We start from the raw sequence: 20,281 nt of genomic DNA on the forward strand, positions 1-20,281 counted from the left end.
ATTAAAATGAAATATGTCCTTTGAGTATTTCTTTTCACATTATTTATAAAAGATATCATAGAAACTCATAAGATTTAATCTCATCTCAAAAAGAATCAAAGCAACAAAAAGCATTATCACGTTCAAAACAATAAAATAATGGATACTTTGACATAATCCAGACTATAAGATCTTTACAAATCTGTACGTGTACATACAATGAATATGGGGGGGGGGGGGGGGGGGGGAGGAGAGAGAAGAGATAGATGACATAGCCCAGTGTAAAGTACTCGCCTAATGTGCGGTCGGTCTAGGAACAATCCCCATCATTGAGCCCACTGGGTTATTTCTTTTTCCATCTAGGGCACCATGACTGAGATATCAAAGGCAGTGATATGTGCTATTCTGTCTGTGGGATGGTAGCAGGTTTCCTCTCTAAGATCATTAATCAAAATTACGGAATGTTTGACATCCAACAGCCAATGATTAATAAATCAATGTGCTCTAGTGGCATCATTAAAGAAAACTAACTTTAACTTCTTCTTCTGCATTAAAGCTATAGTTGATCATGCTAAACTTTAACATGTATACAGACTCGGTCCTCGGGGCAACAACACATAGATTTATATGACAGTAGCATAAATGATTAAAATATGGAACTAAATTTTACATCTGGGTCTGTCCTTGAGAAAATTAATAGTATCAATGTGTCAGTGTCAGGCTGTGTATTTTCAACCACTGTCTGGAAACTGGACACATTTATCTTGCTTACACCCTTCCACAGTTTAACTCTGGACAGTGTTTAATGTGTCAGCAGGCACAAGATACACCACAATCTGTGCTGGGAAGATATTATGTTCCCAGTTCAAGACACAGTGCGTCCACCGACAAGGAAACTGGGGCACTCTTTTGATAAGGTAGATTTCCTTACATTTGAACTATTTGAAAATCAGTTAAAAAACTAACTCTGTATCTAAACATCTTATCCTTTTTGCTGTTGAACGATTGAATGTGGCACCTTTTTTGATAATATAAATTTGTTTGATAAGTAGATTTGTGTAACCTTGAGACTAGTTATCTAATTCCACCCCACAAGACAGATAAGGTAAATTGATGATAAGATGGAACAAGAAAATGTTACTTGTTTCCTATTACAAGCTGGGGGGAAAGTAGGGTACATAGGTAGGACATTTTTTTAATTTTACTTTATTTAGTATACTGATTACCACAATACCAAAGTGATTGTTTTGTATGTTTTTGGAAATTGTTTTTAAAAAGATTAGGGACGGCAAGTTAAAATTAGGGTCAGTCAGGAGACTGGAAACAAATATATTATGTTACTCTTAAGATAAATCTGAATAAACTTAAATTAGTTGAAAGCAGTTATTTATAATAAACTAATTCCACATCAAGAGACTTTAAAAAAAAATGCTTTATGCTGTTAAATAATGGCAAAGACAGAACTCAGTGGTTGGATATGCTGGTTGCCAATAAGGTGGTATTGGCAGATCACCCATACATGTTTATATTCTGGGATGATTATTTATTTGTTTTTCTATGGCATATAATACCTGCTTGGTGGGAAGAGCTCATTTGTAAAGTGTTTTTATCTTTTGTGTTTGGGGAACACAGACATGATACACGCCAGCTGGTGGGTAATTCATGTAAATAAGAGTCTATTTCTTTGGAGATCTTCTTAAGCTTTGGAACAAGAAATGGTTCCAATCTTAGGAACAATTTGGTAGATCTCATTTGCTGATACCTAATAGCAAACAAAAATGAAAAAGGAGGAGTGGTGCAGGTACACCCCTGTCTTTATACAGAGAACTGTATTTATTCCAGTGGCACTGTATAACCTCTGAATGTTTTTGAACAGAAAACAAATCCTTCCTGTAAACTAGACATCAGGAAATAAACAATTTGCATTAAACAAGTATATATGCAATGATTTGTATTCTTTAAAAATAAAAAACCACTAAAACATGCTGATTTGTTTTCTTTTAAAATGTGAATGGTCAATCCAACAAAGGATATTAATTTAAATTTAACACTTGAATATCTGTGGAAGCTAACAATATTTCACAGGAAAATATATTTTGGTCTCAAGCAATAAAAACCTTTAAGAAACAATACATAAATTGTCCATTACATTCAGATTCTACTTTTCAAATCTAGTATGGAGATAAATCCACTATGAGTGATCACAGCTTCTGAAACATTAAGGCACAGTTATTCAAAGCATGGTTATGCTGACCATGAGTTAGTCTAATATTTTTCTTTTCAATATTTTTGCATAAATACAACATACAGTTTGGATCTCATTTTATGTGGTTACCTTCAATAGTTCTAAATCAATTATATATAACAGATCTCTTCAATTACTATTTGTTTTGATTCAATATCTGGTTTGGAACATTTCTACTAGCCAATGGTTTAAGCTAACAAGACATTTGAACTTGCTCTTGCTATTAGGCAATCTAGTAGCCACCAACTAACCACTGCCTCTCCAACAGACATTACACAGAGACTCTTGCTATAAGGCAATCTAGTAGCCACCAACTAACCACTGCCTCTCCAACAGACATTACACAGAGACTCTTGCTATTAGGCAATCTAGTAGCCACCGACTAACCACTGCCTCTCCAACAGACATTACACAGAGACTCTTGCTATAAGGCAATCTAGTAGCCACCGACTAACCACTGCCTCTCCAACAGACATTACACAGAGACTCTTGCTATAAGGCAATCTAGTAAGCCACCGACTAACCACTGCCTCTCCAACAGACATTACACAGAGACTCTTGCTATAAGGCAATCTAGTAAGCCACCAACTAACCACTGCCTCTCCAACAGACATTACACAGAGACTCTTGCTATTAGGCAATCTAGTAGCCACCGACTAACCACTGCCTCTCCAACAGACAGTACACAGAGACTCTTGCTATAAGGCAATCTAGTAAGCCACCAACTAACCACTGCCTCTCCAACAGACATTACACAGAGACTCTTGCTATTAGGCAATCTAGTAGCCACCGACTAACCACTGCCTCTCCAACAGACATTACACAGAGACTCTTGCTATAAGGCAATCTAGTAAGCCACCGACTAACCACTGCCTCTCCAACAGACATTACACAGAGACTCTTGCTATAAGGCAATCTAGTAGCCACTGACTAACCACTGCCCCTCCAACAGACATTATACAGAGACTCTTGCTATAAGGCAATCTAGTAGCCACCAACTAACCACTGCCTCTCCAACAGACATTACACAGAGACTCTTGCTATAAGGCAATCTAGTAAGCCACCGACTAACCACTGCGTCTCCAACAGACATTACACAGAGACTCTTGCTATTAGGCAATCTAGTAGCCACCGACTAACCACTGCCTCTCCAACAGACATTACACAGAGACTCTTGCTATAAGGCAATCTAGTAGCCACCAACTAACCACTGCCTCTCCAACAGACATTACACAGAGACTCTTGCTATAAGGCAATCTAGTAAGCCACCGACTAACCACTGCCTCTCCAACAGACATTACACAGAGACTCTTGCTATAAGGCAATCTAGTAAGCCACCGACTAACCACTGCCTCTCCAACAGACATTACACAGAGACTCTTGCTATAAGGCAATCTAGTAGCCACCGACTAATCACTGCCTCTCCAACAGACATTACACAGAGACTCTTGCTATTAGGCAATCTAGTAGCCACCGACTAACCACTGCCTCTCCAACAGACATTACACAGAGACTCTTGCTATAAGGCAATCTAGTAGCCACCGACTAACCACTGCCTCTCCAACAGACATTACACAGAGACTCTTCCTATAAGGCAATCTAGTAGCCACCGACTAACCACTGCCTCTCCAACAGACATTACACAGAGACTCTTCCTATAAGGCAATCTAGTAGCCACCGACTAACCACTGCCTCTCCAACAGACATTACACAGAGACTCTTGCTATAAGGCAATCTAGTAAGCCACCAACTAACCACTGCCTCTCCAACAGACATTACACAGAGACTCTTGCTATAAGGCAATCTAGTAAGCCACCGACTAACCACTGCCTCTCCAACAGACATTACACAGAGACTCTTGCTATAAGGCAATCTAGTAGCCACTGACTAACCACTGCCCCTCCAACAGACATTATACAGAGACTCTTGCTATAAGGCAATCTAGTAGCCACCAACTAACCACTGCCTCTCCAACAGACATTACACAGAGACTCTTGCTATAAGGCAATCTAGTAAGCCACCGACTAACCACTGCCTCTCCAACAGACATTACACAGAGACTCTTGCTATTAGGCAATCTAGTAGCCACCGACTAACCACTGCCTCTCCAACAGACATTACACAGAGACTCTTGCTATAAGGCAATCTAGTAGCCACCAACTAACCACTGCCTCTCCAACAGACATTACACAGAGACTCTTGCTATAAGGCAATCTAGTAAGCCACCGACTAACCACTGCCTCTCCAACAGACATTACACAGAGACTCTTGCTATAAGGCAATCTAGTAAGCCACCGACTAACCACTGCCTCTCCAACAGACATTACACAGAGACTCTTGCTATAAGGCAATCTAGTAGCCACCGACTAATCACTGCCTCTCCAACAGACATTACACAGAGACTCTTGCTATTAGGCAATCTAGTAGCCACCGACTAACCACTGCCTCTCCAACAGACATTACACAGAGACTCTTGCTATAAGGCAATCTAGTAGCCACCGACTAACCACTGCCTCTCCAACAGACATTACACAGAGACTCTTCCTATAAGGCAATCTAGTAGCCACCGACTAACCACTGCCTCTCCAACAGACATTACACAGAGACTCTTCCTATAAGGCAATCTAGTAGCCACCGACTAACCACTGCCTCTCCAACAGACATTACACAGAGACTCTTGCTATAAGGCAATCTAGTAAGCCACCAACTAACCACTGCCTCTCCAACAGACATTACACAGAGACTCTTGCTATAAGGCAATCTAGTAGCCACCAACTAACCACTGCCTCTCCAACAGACATTACACAGAGACTCTTCCTATAAGGCAATCTAGTAGCCACCGACTAACCACTGCCTCTCCAACAGACATTACACAGAGACTCTTCCTATAAGGCAATCTAGTAAGCCACCAACTAACCACTGCCTCTCCAACAGACATTACACAGAGACTCTTGCTATAAGGCAATCTAGTAGCCACCGACTAACCACTGCCCCTCCAACAGACAGCTTCCACAGAGACTGTCATTATCTGGACATCTCGGTGGCAATTCTGTCTGGACCATAAACCCCCAAGTCATTTTGCATTGATTGGTCAATGTGTTAAAATGCCGTCTTGGTAAACAGAAACACCATTAATGGAACATGTCCATCTCAAACAGCGCCACAGACTCAGTGCACCAGATATTCTATCACAGTTCACATTTTCAATATGGCCCCTCGGTCATTTATTGGTACAGGCTTTAATAATAATCAGCATGGCAGTCTGGGCCATGTTTGCTTTCACAGTCCAGGCCAGGTTTATTATTGTAACTGTCAGCAGAACAGGAGTTCCAATGATGATGATGATGATTATGATGACATGGATATGTAGGTGTACAACAGAAAACAATATGGTGATCTTTACAAGCACCAAGATTTCTGAACATTGTTCTATTTGAGTAAAAATATTTACAAGTGAATATAATACACATTGGGTTGGGGGTTTTTAAAATCAGTTCACAGGTTTTTTCAAAGGCACTGGAAACCCCGAATTCTGAAGATGCACCCCAAGTTGAAAGACAAATTAAAATATAAGTGCACCCTTACCCTAAGTCACTGACATTTTCCGACACCTATGTTTTAAAAATAAAATAAAAGTGTCTTCTTTTTTGAGCATGTAGTGCTGAAAGGTGAAACCACTCTTTAATCATCCAGACTGACTTTTTCAAAAAATGGTTGAGGAAAATAGTTTTATTTTAAAATAACTTTAGATAAAGTAAGGCACTAGTTTTAAACTGATTACTTGGGAATACCTCAGGTAGATGCATATTAATTTCCCACATATTTCTTCAATAATTATTTTGAACCTATCTAGAAACTGTTTTTGATGTATTCTCTTAATAATTGGTTAGTTAATGTTTGTACATAGGTGATTATTACATGGTCTACACCATATGATCTACTTCCACCACATACCAGTTAACTCATTCAATACAAAACTGGACTTATAAATAAATAAATATAAATAAATAAATAAATAATAAATATATATATATATATATATATATGCACCATGTTACCATCCAGACAAAAACAAAATATGATCATCTTTAACAAGTCAGTTCGTGCATTGATTAAGGTAGGTTTCAACAACCCAGGGGGAGACATGACTAGGCAAAAGGACATTATGCAAAGTCCTGCAAATCAGCATCCCTTGCAGTGTCTGTCAGTAAATGAAAGACAGTCTTTATTCTAGGGTATGATGGTCTCAAACTCAATTTACCACCAATCAATATTATCACTCATGTTACACCAGGATCCAAAGACATCTTAACGAGTCGAGTGTCTGCGAAAATCTGGCCACAAATACGTCATTGGTACATCCTGTGCGCCAGGCTCTTAAATTAGCACTGCCAATTAAATTATGACCTGCATTTCTGAAATGCTAAATTTACCACTATTAGCCTGAGGCCGTGCTAAATGTGACACCATTAGAACAAATTTAAGGGTATAAGGGTATGGAGTGCAGAGATTGGAAACAATTACCAGAAAGCCAGAAAAATGCTTTGACAACCAGAAGAATGATGGAATGTGTACACTGCTTTATGTTTGCTGCTGGGTTGCCCTAAATAAAAAAGGATCTTGACAGAAATATGTAAATACGGTAATCAGCTTACACTGTTAGAAGAATACAATCTGGGTAAATAATTAACATCCAAAACAGCTGAAGACAGCCCACACTGTAAGTAGTGTTATCACTGAAAAATGTTTCACAAGTACTGGTTTCAGAAGAAAAGAAAGGAAGGAATATTTGTCAATGATACCTGTGCACATTTTAAACTATGAGTATGACTATTTGGTCTAATTTGACACTAGGCATGTAGAGGAAATCTATTGCTGCCACATAAGCTATTCCTATTAAAAAACCCAAAACAAGCAAGGATTCTTTTATAAGCATTTTTTCATAAGCACAACTCTTCATACCACAGCCTCTCATATACCAGTTTGGACCCCCCATCCCCAGCACCCAGATTGAAGATGATTTTATTTTTGTTGTTTGTTTACATTCATATCACCATCTGAAGTAGAAATAAACTTTTATAATCAGATGAAAACCTCAAAAGTGTTTTTTGTAGGTTTTTTAAACTGGAGTCTGAAATAAAATGTTTATGCTCCTGCAGCTAAGAGATAGGCCGTCTTACCTTTGACATAGAGCATGGCTGCAAAAGAATAGGCAACCCCAAGGTTGTTTTCAGCAACACATTCGTAACGGCCTGCATCAGATTCCTGGCTGTTCTGTATCTGTAGGTATCCTGTAACCAACAGTAATTTGTCAAAATACATCTTTCTTTTAAAAAAAGAAAAAAGAACTGTAATTAATTTTGTTTTTCTATAAGATATATACAAATAAATAATATAAATATACATGTATAATAATAAAATTTTAAATGTTAATGATGTTGAAGCAATAATCCTAGTGATAGTGATAACCTAGAGAATTTACTCATGAAATAATCCTTTTTATTTCTGATTATAGCAATTAAACAAAAGCCTTTAAATATAGTGTACTTGAAATTGTTCAAGTAGTTGAAAGAAAGAGCCATTCCAAAGGTAAAATACTGTTTGCTGTAGTGTGCATAAGAATCAGCAGACACATGCAATACTAATGTGGTTCCGAGTTTGGTAGATAAAAGTGTATGTAGTTCATTTTATGTGATTAGCTGGTGACAGAATTTTACTGGACTGGTTATCCTAGTATACCAGGAAGAATTATCTCCCATGAAGTATTATTTGGATATCAGATACTGCTACATGTAACTAAATTTAAATAATGTTACTATTTAACAAGAATATTTATAAGATTAATACCAGTATTTTAATGGTTCCCTATAATCAATACAATTTGTTCCGATTATCTAAAAAATACCAAGTGCAGCATAGTTTTGCTGCTATAAAAGCCTGTCAGAAATGTTACGTTGAAGTTACGAGTTTATTACTAATATTCTATTAACTTTAGATTAGTTTGAAAGAATTTGTGATTATTTAGTGAAATGTATATTGTCAACGTCCCTAACTGCATTATGCTTCGAACTTCTTTCAGTTTTATTTTTTGTGTGCATGGTTTGCACAATCATTTGTGAGGTTTTCTTCACAGTTCTGGAACATTTCAATTATTAAAATACTTCAGACAAGTAAGTATATAAATACAAACCCCTAAAACCATTAATTTTATCAAGTGAATTTTGTTTATTTCTTACAATAACCAATATCTGGACCATTTGACTTATAGAAATTGATTTAAAATGGAGGAAGATGAATTAGCATTCGGTGTGTGTCACATGACCTCACACGTGTTGGATCAACATGGTCAAATCATTTAATTCTTATGATTTTCATGTCCCCTGTAGTCCATTCAGAACAACTGTAAATAAGTTTGAGTGTATAAATTGTTTTAATTAAAAATCAGTTCGTTAGAAAACTGATATTTTAAAAACTACCGTATATCTTCGCCTATAAGTCGAATTTTTTTCACCCAAAAATTGTTTTATAACTTGGGGGGTCGACTTATAAGAGGGTAAAAAAATTTCACCCAAAAATATTACCGTTTTGGGGATTATTTTACAAGTTTTATTGTTGAAGTATGCCCTGTATTTATACTCAAATATGTTAATTTGACACATTTATTTTTTTATAACCTATTTTTTTGGCATTGTAATGGTTTTGGTTATTTGAAAAGGTGTGCGATCTCACTCACATGCCAAGACAACAGTCCACTTAGTTAAAATAATAGTCATCGCTAATAGCAAAAATATAAACAATACTAACTACCTGTTGCCTGAGTTTATTTTGAAATCTGATCACTGGCATTAATGGTTGTTCAAACAATGTTTTGTCGGTGATTAACTTCATGAATATTACTGAGCTTTCCCTTAAAATAGACTTGATCTCTGCAGTTCACTAGAGCAATAGGCAAAAACCAGTGTACTTTCCAGAGTTATCCTCCTTACATGTATTAATATGGCGGCAAAACATGTGATTAACTGATGATACATGTACTTTCAGTTTTATCGTAGTGATCTGTTGTCAGTGTTTATAAATAAAGTTGTTGTCTTTGCACAAAACCATGCTGTACAGTGCCATACAGTAACAGTCAAACAGCTTTCACTCTCAACTAAGGGAATATTTCGTTTTGATGCTATAAAGTTTTATTGCGATGTACAAAACGTGAAAAACAAAGTGTAAAATAATTTTCTTTTGTTCAAATATTGTACATTATTGTTCTCATGTGCTGAAAATAAGAAATACTTCAATATTTATACGTTGTTTTTCATGGGTCGACTTATAAACATGTCAATAAAAAAATATGTTTTCAAGGCTTGAAATTAGGGACTCGACTTATAGCCGAGATCGACTTACAGGCGAAGATATACGGTATTCATTGGTATGAACATAATGCTTATCTGTATTGATATCAAGTGTTTTTAGCAATCATGGGCAAAAAGAGGTGAACTGACTGATATTGACAAACTGCATGTTATCTTTAAAAAACCCATATTAATCAAAGTGTTCGTCCACTGTGTATATTTTAGAAACTTATATTTTATCTTGTAGTGGTTTTAACAATTGAAAATAACGAACCGTGCATGCCCATAAAGGTTTTTTTCCAAATGCATATGCTGAACGCAATTAAAAACGACCACACTTTGCTGTTTACTGTACGGTGTTACACTTTTGTTTACTAGAATGGATTCATTTTACATTCACGTTGTTGATTTGTTTCGTTGGCCGATTGGAATATATTTTATTTCATATACCGTAACTGAAAAATATAGATTATTTCTGTAAGTATTGTATTTGTCCTTTTGTCGTTAGCCAAACGCAGTTTGCGATGTCAATGGTATTTTACAATGTACAACAAGATTTTTTCTTTTTCATTCATTACATGACACTAGCCCAATATTTTCTATGCAAAATGAATAGATATATATTTGTAAATAAGAGTTGTTGTTTTTTCTGTAATTTTAAACACTAACCAAATATATGAAGTTTTTACCATGGTAATATTGGATGTTAGTATGTTAAAAGCAACACTTATTTATTATTATCAACTAAAATTGGGGTCGAAAAAAATTATAAAGCCAAATTTACAAAGGCTGTTTTAAGCTGGACGCCAAATATTAAAAGCAATTCGGCGAATTTGATCAACAAATCTCTAGCCAAATTCATGTAACATTTAGTAACAGAATTATTTTTAAAAATAGCTATACACACACGTTTTTTTAAATTGCTTTTTGGCAGATTGGTAATTTGCCAAATTTAACTTTAAATTACATTTGGCGATTTGGTGAACAACAGTTTAAACCTTGACTTATATTTGTCACTACATGCATTGACAATGTTAACACCTGTGTAAATTTGGCCCAGAGTTTCCAAGACTTTCCAGCAAGTTATTTTTCTTTCTTCTTTAATTACTTTATAGTAAAAACTGTTAAAAGTTGTTTCTCCAACATTTTCTGGTATTTTTCAGGATACAAAAACCGACATCGTGATATATCCCAGCACCAAACTGTATTGAAGGAAGAATGTGTTATTTAATAACAAGATATTTTAATTATGGTTAACTGGTGTTGTACCTGTATCGAGCAGTGTTATCCGTGGATCACTCATGTCCACAGGCACGTGATCCTTCAGCCACAGAATCGATGGGTCGGGGTCAGCCGCAGCCTCACATTTCATAATCGCATTGTGACCTTTCTCAACCGATTTCAAACTTGGGTTCACCGTTATCCGGGGATAGCCACTAGGGAAGTCTAAAACATAAACTGAATTGTCAGATTTCCTGAAACACGTAATGGCACATCAATGAAATATTAAATATGGGTAATTAGCAGACATTCATAAAAACAAAGTACATCAATGAAATATTAAATATGGGTAATTAGCAGACATTCATAAAAACAAAGTATTTTGTGATCAATAAAACAAAAGACAGTTTATTTGTGTGGTATTGAACAGGGAACATTAAACAAACATATAATAGTTGAGGTGGTGATTTTATGGTTTGACATACATGTTATTGAAAATTGCAAAAAGGCTATAACAACTGAGTCTCTACGAATGTAAATTGTTACACTGTCATTTGTTTTAATTGGATTTTTTCCTTTTTAACAAAATTTCTGGAATTTTTAATAACTACAGGATTTAAATTATAAAACAAATATAAAGCCAATAAATAAAAATTGCCAAAGATAGCTTCTGATATGTACTTTAATAAATCAAAATATACTTTCATTAAAAATTAAAATGACAATTGTAAAAATAACATTTGTCAAAATGCTATAAAAAAAATGACTGTATTTAATGGCAAACTATTTTAAAATCTGACAGTGTAATAAATGTACATTATAATGTTTATTCAAATTTAAGAAATCTGTACACATTGTTTATTCATAAATTGTATGACAATGGATAACACACACACACATAAAAATGTGGAAAATATGATTCTGCACTGAAAACATGATGCCAGTTTGTTTAACTTTTGAGTATATGTACTTTTACAAATATTTGTTTTTTGAGACTTTATCACTACCAGTGATAATTTACAGACACAAAAGTCCATTCATCCACACACACCAAAAGACACAGTGTTCACAGATTATGTCACTTTCCACTAAACATGTGGAATGCACAAGGACAATAAACATAAAACATGTAGTACAATATTGACAAAGTTAAGAAAAAAATATGTAAAGGTTATCTTGATTAAATACTCTTTAACTTTTGATATAATGTTTGTAAATGTTTTATTTAATTCACTGTTAAGTGATTTTTATTTTCTTGGTCAAGAATCCCTTGTATAGCCATGACTCAAGTCTTTGAAGGTGCTCAGAGCAAAACCTCATTAATAAAACACTTAACTGTCAAAACAAAAACATAAGGTAAAATAGCTTTGAGGTGGTGAAGTAGTATCTTTTATTTTTTTATTATTTTTTTTACATATATATCAACATCTTGTAAACATTTTGGATTCTGTAAACATTTTGTCTATTTAAATAATTTCTACATTTAAATTTATTTATTTTATTATTATTAATTTATAGAGAAAATTAGGAATGGGGGGGGGTCATATGGCTCAGTTGATATTTAAAATTAAAATATACATGTTCCCTTGAAAAAAGATTTGGAAATGCATTTCACATTAGAAATAACATCTAACTATTAACCTTTTTTTCTTTCTTTCTTTTTAAATTATTTTAGAAATAAATTATTTCTTTTTTAAACTGATATTAAGAATCACAGTTAATTATATTTTTCTGTACACTTAACATTAGAGCTCAATATATATTTTTAATTAGCCACATGAAGTTTACTAATTTTCCTTTTGATAGAGACAACCTTATATTAGTTAATTAGTGTTACTGATAATCTACTACAACACTGAAGAAAAGACTGAACACACACACAAATGGACAGCTGAATGGACTGCTACAGAAACAAACAGGAGTAAGACTTCTACACAGAAGCTGAAGAAAATGTTAATAATGCCACTTGTAAACTGAAACTGTATATATATATATACAAGCAGCTCAAGAGATCACTGGGGGAGAAAAAAAAAAAAAAAACGTGTCAGGGGAGGTAACTCTTACAACACCAAAGTGGCAGAATAATACAAAAAAACAAAATGACTGGCAACTGGCTATGTTCAAACATTACCTTCATACTTAACTACCCAGGGGTTACCACCTGTTGAGTTAAGGAAAAATCACATGTTAGTCTACATTCATTATAATCAGGAAAAGCTGCCTCAACAAACACGTCAACATGAAGCACAAGCGGTCTTTATAGGAAACACAAAACATGTCCAACACAGATCATTTGCCTGGGATTTAGAGAAATATAAAAATGTTATTATATTTTTTTTTAGTTTTTTTTTTTTTTAAAAAAACAGATTTCTACATTCCCATTTTACTGCATGAGCAAATTTATGTGTTTAGGTTTTTTTTTAACTCGAACAAGTTAAATAATACTGATTACATATAAAAATACTTTCATTATTTACAAGAAGGTATTTTGGTAACATATACACATGATTTAGATTACATATAAAAATGTTTTCATGATTTACAACTAGGTATTTTAGTAACACACACATAATTTAGACAAGGATAGATTCGCCCATATGTCAGAACATTGGACTATGTTGACAAACACACATGTAAGACAATTTGTTTTCTGTGAACACACAAAGTCACACAATACAAAGAAAAAATAAATAACATACTACAACATTTTGTGTGTAGATTTGTAAAGAGTAATCAAAATGTGATTAAGCAATAAACAAGTCTTCAATGTGTAACAAAAAACATTTAAAAACCCTAAGAAATAACTCTTCTTTAAAGCTATAGTCTTGCCTCACAAAATTATAACATTAATTCAGGACTTTAGATTCCACCAAGTCATGGCAGCAAGCACTGTGCCCAAAATAATTGTGCCGAAATTAAGTGCAAATAACCTGGCTTCAAAACACTCCACCTCAAAACCACTGTAACGTAGAGCTTTAATTGGATTAAAATAACTTGCAATGTTTCCAAATTTCTAAGGGCGGGACTTATCCCAGTGGTAAAGTGTTCGTTTGATGCGCGGTCTGTCTAGGGTTGATCCCAATCGGTGGACCCATTGGGCTATTTCTCATTCCAGCCAGTGCTCCACAACTGGTGTAACAAAAGTCGTGGTATGTACTATCCTGTCTGTGGGATGGTGCATATGAAAGATTCCTTGCTGCTAATCGAAAAGCGACAGCAGGTTTTCTCTCTCAATACCTGTGTGGTCCTTAACCATATGTCTGACGCCATATAACTATAAATAAAATGTGTTGAGTGTGTCGTTAAATAAAATATTTCCTTTCTAAATTTCTATAATCTTTCAGCAGCTACAAAAGATCTAGCCGTGCTGAAAACTCCCAAAAATCTTGTGCCCAAATTTGTGAGATGTTAAGTCCTACATATACTAATTGGAATAGCACCATACTTTTTAATGTCAAAATGGTCAATAATAATACAAAATTGCAACGTAATAGCAAGCATAGCCCGATGGTATCAAAGAATGATGTGTGATGGTACGAAAATTAATGTACCTGGTAAATGATCTTTTTTATATGGAGTTAAATAAAAAATATTCACAAGACTGCTGCTTTAAGATAACGCAAACTGACAGAAAAATGTTGCTTTTGTTATTTATTTAAGTATATCTGTTTTTGTTGACCGAGATCTCCACTCAGTGAAACAAAATCCTAAATATCTGGAACATTCTGAACAATTTTATGCAATATAAACCATTAATAAATGGCTTCATAAATACAAGAAAAATAAAATGCATGTTAAAAAGTAATATAGACAAAGCTGTATAAATGTATACAAGGTAAATTTTACAATTAAAATGCATGTGACAAGTTTGGTTCAAGTTATTCAGTTCTACACTGAAAGAAATCACATATTCACAGACAATTACTACAATAAGATGATAAGATTATATATATATATATATATATTGTATTTTTGTATTCAAGCAGATTAAAACTTCTTATTTTACTCTGCATGAAAGACAGTAGATAACCACTAGTTAAACATCAACAGGCACTTAAAAACTAGTATGGCAAACACAAGATCATGTTAATGTCCTATTAAACATTTATTTTCTTTGTTATATTACTGTATTAATGATATGTATTGTGCAATGTAATATAATATTTATGGAATTTTTGTATACAACCTGCTAAAAAAATTATCTTTTTATATTTTTTTAAATTATGTAGCAAGACAAACTTTTCTGATTTAAACCCTCCAGGGCAATTAATTCATGATAGCACAAAGTTTAAATTTATTTAATATATGTAGTATCTAAATTATGCACCTTCATAAATTATTTGTTTGTATAATTGCCATTAAAATATTATTTTGGAATGGTGTTTCAAAGCTCCTCCCCCCCCCACCCCATTATTTCACTTTAAAATTCAAAATTGCCACATTTAATTAAATACCCTTCTGTCCCAAGTCCAGCCACTGGTCATGCAAGAGACTGGGCTTGGGATAGACGTGCCAGAGACTGGGCATGGGATAGACATGCCAGAGACTGGGCTTGGCATAGACGTACCAGAGACTGGACTTGGGATAGACGTGCCAGAGAATGGGCTTGGGATAGACGTGCCAGAGACTGGGCTTGGGATAGACGTGCCAGACAATGGGCTTGGGATAGACGTGCACTAGACTGGGCTTGGGATAGACGTGCCAGACACTGGGCTTGGGATAGACGTGCACTAGACTGGGCTTGGGACAGATGTGCCATAGACAGAGCTTGGAATAGACGTGCCAGAGACTGGGCTTGGGATAGACGTGCCAGAGACTGGGCTTGGAATAGACGTGCCAGAGACTGGGCTTGGAATAGACGTGTCAGAGACTGAGCTTGGGATAGACGTGCCAGAGACTGGGCTTGGGATAGACGTGCCAGAACCTTCAATAGGACATGAGCACCTAAATCGAGTTCACGGTCAAGGGATTACACAGACAAGATGAGCCTTGAATATCTTAAACACAATGGATATAATTATAGTACTGTTGCTGATAAATGACACTGATACACGAAAGCATTTATACTGAATGCTCTAACAATAATGTCAGTAGGGCAAATAAGCAATTTAAATTCTACCTGTCTTAAACAATCATCTATCTTAAATAATCACCAGTCTTAAATGCATCATCAGACCTCACCATGAAGAAAATTAAAGAGAGTGATTAATTGGTCCCCATACTTAAGATTATTGGGAGATATTTATAATTATCAGACTGACATCATGTAAATTCACATGCTAATAGAAACTAAAAATTTCTCTCGTTAACTACATGTAGGCTCAGTGAAGTGAAGTGATAGGGAGCGAGTGACTTATCCTTTTTAAATAGTGAAGTCTGATCTTACACCATGATGTCCAAGACAATCAGCAATATTAGGGGCGGGACGTAGCCCAGTGGTACAGCCTTCGCTCGATGCGTGGTCGGTGTGCGATCGATCCATCAGTGGGCCCATTGGGCTCTTTCTCGGTCCAGCCAGTGCACCACGACTGGTATATCAAAGGCTGTGGTATGTACTACCCTGTATGTGGGATGGTGCATATAAAAGATCCCTTGCTGCTAATCAAAAAGAGTAGCCCATGAAATGGCAACAGCGGGTGTCCTCTCTCAATATCTGTGTGGTCCTTAACCATATGTCTGACGCCATATAACCGTAAATAAAATGTGTCGAGTGCATCGTTAAATAAAACATGTCTTTCTTTCTTTCTTTTATCAGCAATATTAAATAACCACTCATCATAAATAAAGTTAATTTGTTTTGTTAAACAATACCACTAAAGCACACTGATTAATAATTAATAACAGGATACTGGATGTCAAATATTTTTGATGATTTTGACATCTTTAGTGCAAACCCACTGGTATTTTTCCTTTAGCAGAAAGAGTCTATCATGTACCACAACCTTTTATATACCCCATCTTATGCATGTAGTAACAACAAATATAGTATCTATAGTCATTCCCATCAGGGAACATCGTTTTTGTACTATGGTATTTACTACTATTACTATGGTAATTACCATTATAGTGGGGTTTTTTGTTTTTGTTATTTCTTCTTACATCAAATCAAACTGAAATTGTTAACAAAAAACAATGTTCATGGAAGCTGGGAGGGACTATAGTACAAAATTACTTATATTACTTTTTGTTACTTTATATTACCAACATCTAACAAAGGACTGACTATATATGTGTAAAGATATTACATCTACATGTATGACCTTTTTACCGTGTCAGAATATCCGTCAGTGTTATGCCTTGTCACACAAACACAGCATGCACAGAGTCCACTACAGTCAAAGTCATTTAAATATGCTCTGGGTTTTTAGTTAGCTAATCAAAGCAGAGTTTCTGACAGAGGGTAAAATGGGTATGGTGCCATACCCAAAATGTTTTACAAAATTAATTACTCTTATCATTACTGTATGATTTTCTTAACCCTTACACTAAACCTAACTCCATTTTCTTTCTGGGGGAGGCCCACCATACCCTCTATCGACTGCTGTTGCATTCAGCACACACACTGTAAATATTCAATTTCATAAAAAAAATTAAAAGTAGGTTGACATAAGAAGCTGTGTTCTTAATCTGACACATTCAAGATAATTTCCAAAAAAATTTAAAAACAAAAAATAATTCCCCTCTTTTTATATTATCCAAATAAAAATAATCCACATCACATACACTTATGCGTGACTTCAACTTTTTAAAGTAAATAAACGACTACACATATGTAAAGATATGCATACCTTTAGAATATGTATACAGTGAAACCTCTCAAGACTGGACCCTCTAAAACTGGAATTCCCTCAAAAACTGACATTTTACAGTCCTTTGTTTTATTTTATAAAAACAGTAATTAACCTCTCTAAACCGGATCCCTCTTAATACCAGACATTTTGATTGGTCCCAAGGGTGTCCGGTTTAGAGTAGTGTCACTGTATAAATTAATATGAAATTATATATATAAACAAAATTTAATCCCTTCTAAAATACTTGCTATAAACAATTATAATGCTATTAAATGTTGAAACATACTTTCTAAACAAGTACACCACCACCACCATCTTTCTGAACAGCATTTTTCTTTTCTTTTTTTTCTGTTTCTTTAAAAAAATCCCAACAAAAATATTTTATTTCTATTTTCTTCTCCTTTTTAAAATTCTGTAATTAAATTTATTACTTCAAAATTGTTTTGAAAATTAATAACTATGTTGTGGTTGCATTTAAATTGATCTACACGTTGTTTAGGCTGTAGTTTAGACTGTTACTATCGTACAGCTATACAAGTAAATAATAAAAGGTTATCTTCACAAATGCTTTATCTCTTTAATCACACACATTCTTCATTAAATAAAGAAAATCAATTTTAACAACACAGAAATAGTTCTGTTGCTAATGTTTCCACCAGCAGAACAAGCCAGGTTCATGGGAACACCGGGACTGTAGAACTTTTAAGTCTGTAAAATGCTATCATGGGTCACATCAGCTGGATGGCAGAAATATTGATCAATGGCATCAGTTAAATGTTGCCATGGAAACTATTCTCTCACTTATTCATCAAATGCACCCATCAATTTTTCTGCATTCTTTGCAGAAAGGGCACATAAGATGGCCAAGATATAGGTCATTTCCTGAAGATGACAAGCTGACTCCCCAATCTGCTTAGAGGGTCTGACTTTACATTTAAGTGTTGAACTGTGTATAACACAAAGCAAAAGGGGCTTACTTGCTCTCTACTTAACTGAAAACATGCAATGCTTTTTATGCATTTACTTGGCATTTTGCATCTTATATTGGAATATGGCTTTAGGGATAAGTATCATGCTCATATAATATAATAAACAAGGGGCCAACTTGTTCCCTATTTAGGCTTTCTACCAGAAAATAATTTGAGGGTTTTACCCTTCATACCCTCAGGCAGTAACTATTAATTTCAGACTATACAATGTTTTGTTTTTTTCTCTCTGTTTTTTGCATTTCTGTAATAATTTATAAGTTCTGTTAGGGAATGTCAAATAACTGACAAGGTATCAAACCTCATTCAAGACTTGGTCAAAACATTTCAAGTCGAACAAAAAACAATTGGCTAAATTGGAAAATGCATGGCTCACTCTGGAAAGAATTATATTTGACAGAATTTTAAATATTCATGAAATATTATTGAGAAGTGTCTAATTTAACTTTAGTAAAATATTAATGCCCAAATGCTGTATTTTTTAGCCAGTCTGTATAAAAATTGGCAATGGACTAATTTGGCTACTGACAGCATGAACCTTGAAACATACCTCATTATTGTGAGGAAGACAAGCATGTAATGACATGCCCTAGCTTGTAAATGATTCTGTAAGGATGCCCAGTATTCACAGCAAATGACTGTCAGTGATGATTAACACATCAATTCCTCTCACTGACATCCAACAATTTCTTGGCACCTTTTATTTGCCACAATTAATGAGTTTTTATGTTCAAGTAAGCTGTTCTGGGCATACACCTTAGTTATATGGACTAATGGCTTGTGGTTAATAGCAGAGAGAGAGAGAGAGAGAGAGAGAGAGAGAGAGAGAGAGAGAGAGAGAGAGAGAGAGAGAGAGAGAGAGACACACACACACACACACACACAGACAGACAAAGAGACATGCAGACAGGGACATAGAGATTTGTAGAGGCAATATTCCTTCCCATTGAACTGGCACTCATTTTGTACTATGATACAACTGTGCATATGTCAGCTTTAAACCCAATGGCTTAGCCACTGCACGACAATGGCCAGTCCTCTTCACACTTAATGGAAAAGGACTAGAATAAATCGTGGTAGTAGATTGTGTCAATGGTAACAGATTTTGTCCATGGTCTTCCACAACGTGAATGACAACTGCCGTATGTAACTACCACCTGGCAAGAAGTCTCAATGGTAATTCTGGCTTTTACTGCTAGGGGCAAGACATTATCTCTTCTGTACTTGTGCAACCAGATGAGTGGTCAAGATGATGGTCACTACTTAAGATTCTACACACGGGCAATCAGCTGATGATGACCCCTTCGTTTTTTTTTTACAGGAGTGGCATCTGTTAATAAAATTCATTTCACCCTCAATTTGTGGACATAAAGTTAAAAGGTGAATCTGGGGAAATCAGACCATGGAAGTATAACCAAAGAGTGGCACAATAATGTGCTTATGAAGAGCATCCGTTCACATACAGTGGGCAGCAAATTTAATACATTAACGCCAAGAGAATCTATATTTATGACTCGGGATGATTAAGCAATCTGACTCTGGTCATAAAACATGGTTTCCAGATATGAAGTGAGCTGTTAACAACCACAGAAGGTCCTGTATTAATTAGGGCAGATGATAATGGAAGTATGTGTTTTGGATAACTTCAGAATGAACCAAGTTCTTCAGCAATAGGAACATGACCTAGATCTAACATAAATAAGATAGTTTGACCAA

At 35.1% G+C, this 20,281-nt stretch overlaps 1 protein-coding gene across 8 annotated transcripts in view; it reads right to left on the minus strand.

The window, feature by feature from the left end:
• The window catches only part of LOC121376524 (tyrosine-protein phosphatase Lar-like), a 324,342-nt gene that overhangs the window by 98,152 nt on the left and 205,909 nt on the right, over positions 1-20,281 (minus strand). For all 8 annotated transcript variants that reach the window (XM_041504424.1, XM_041504426.1, XM_041504419.1 and 5 more), the window contains 2 exons: positions 10,837-11,013; positions 7,405-7,515 (listed from right to left, as the gene is read on the minus strand). In XM_041504424.1, coding sequence (XP_041360358.1) covers positions 7,405-7,515; positions 10,837-11,013 — 288 coding nt within the window. The remainder of the gene's footprint in view (positions 1-7,404; positions 7,516-10,836; positions 11,014-20,281) is intronic.

The sequence above is a fragment of the Gigantopelta aegis genome, chromosome 6 (genome assembly GCF_016097555.1).
Source record: "Gigantopelta aegis isolate Gae_Host chromosome 6, Gae_host_genome, whole genome shotgun sequence".
Lineage (NCBI taxonomy): Eukaryota > Metazoa > Mollusca > Gastropoda > Neomphalida > Peltospiridae > Gigantopelta > Gigantopelta aegis.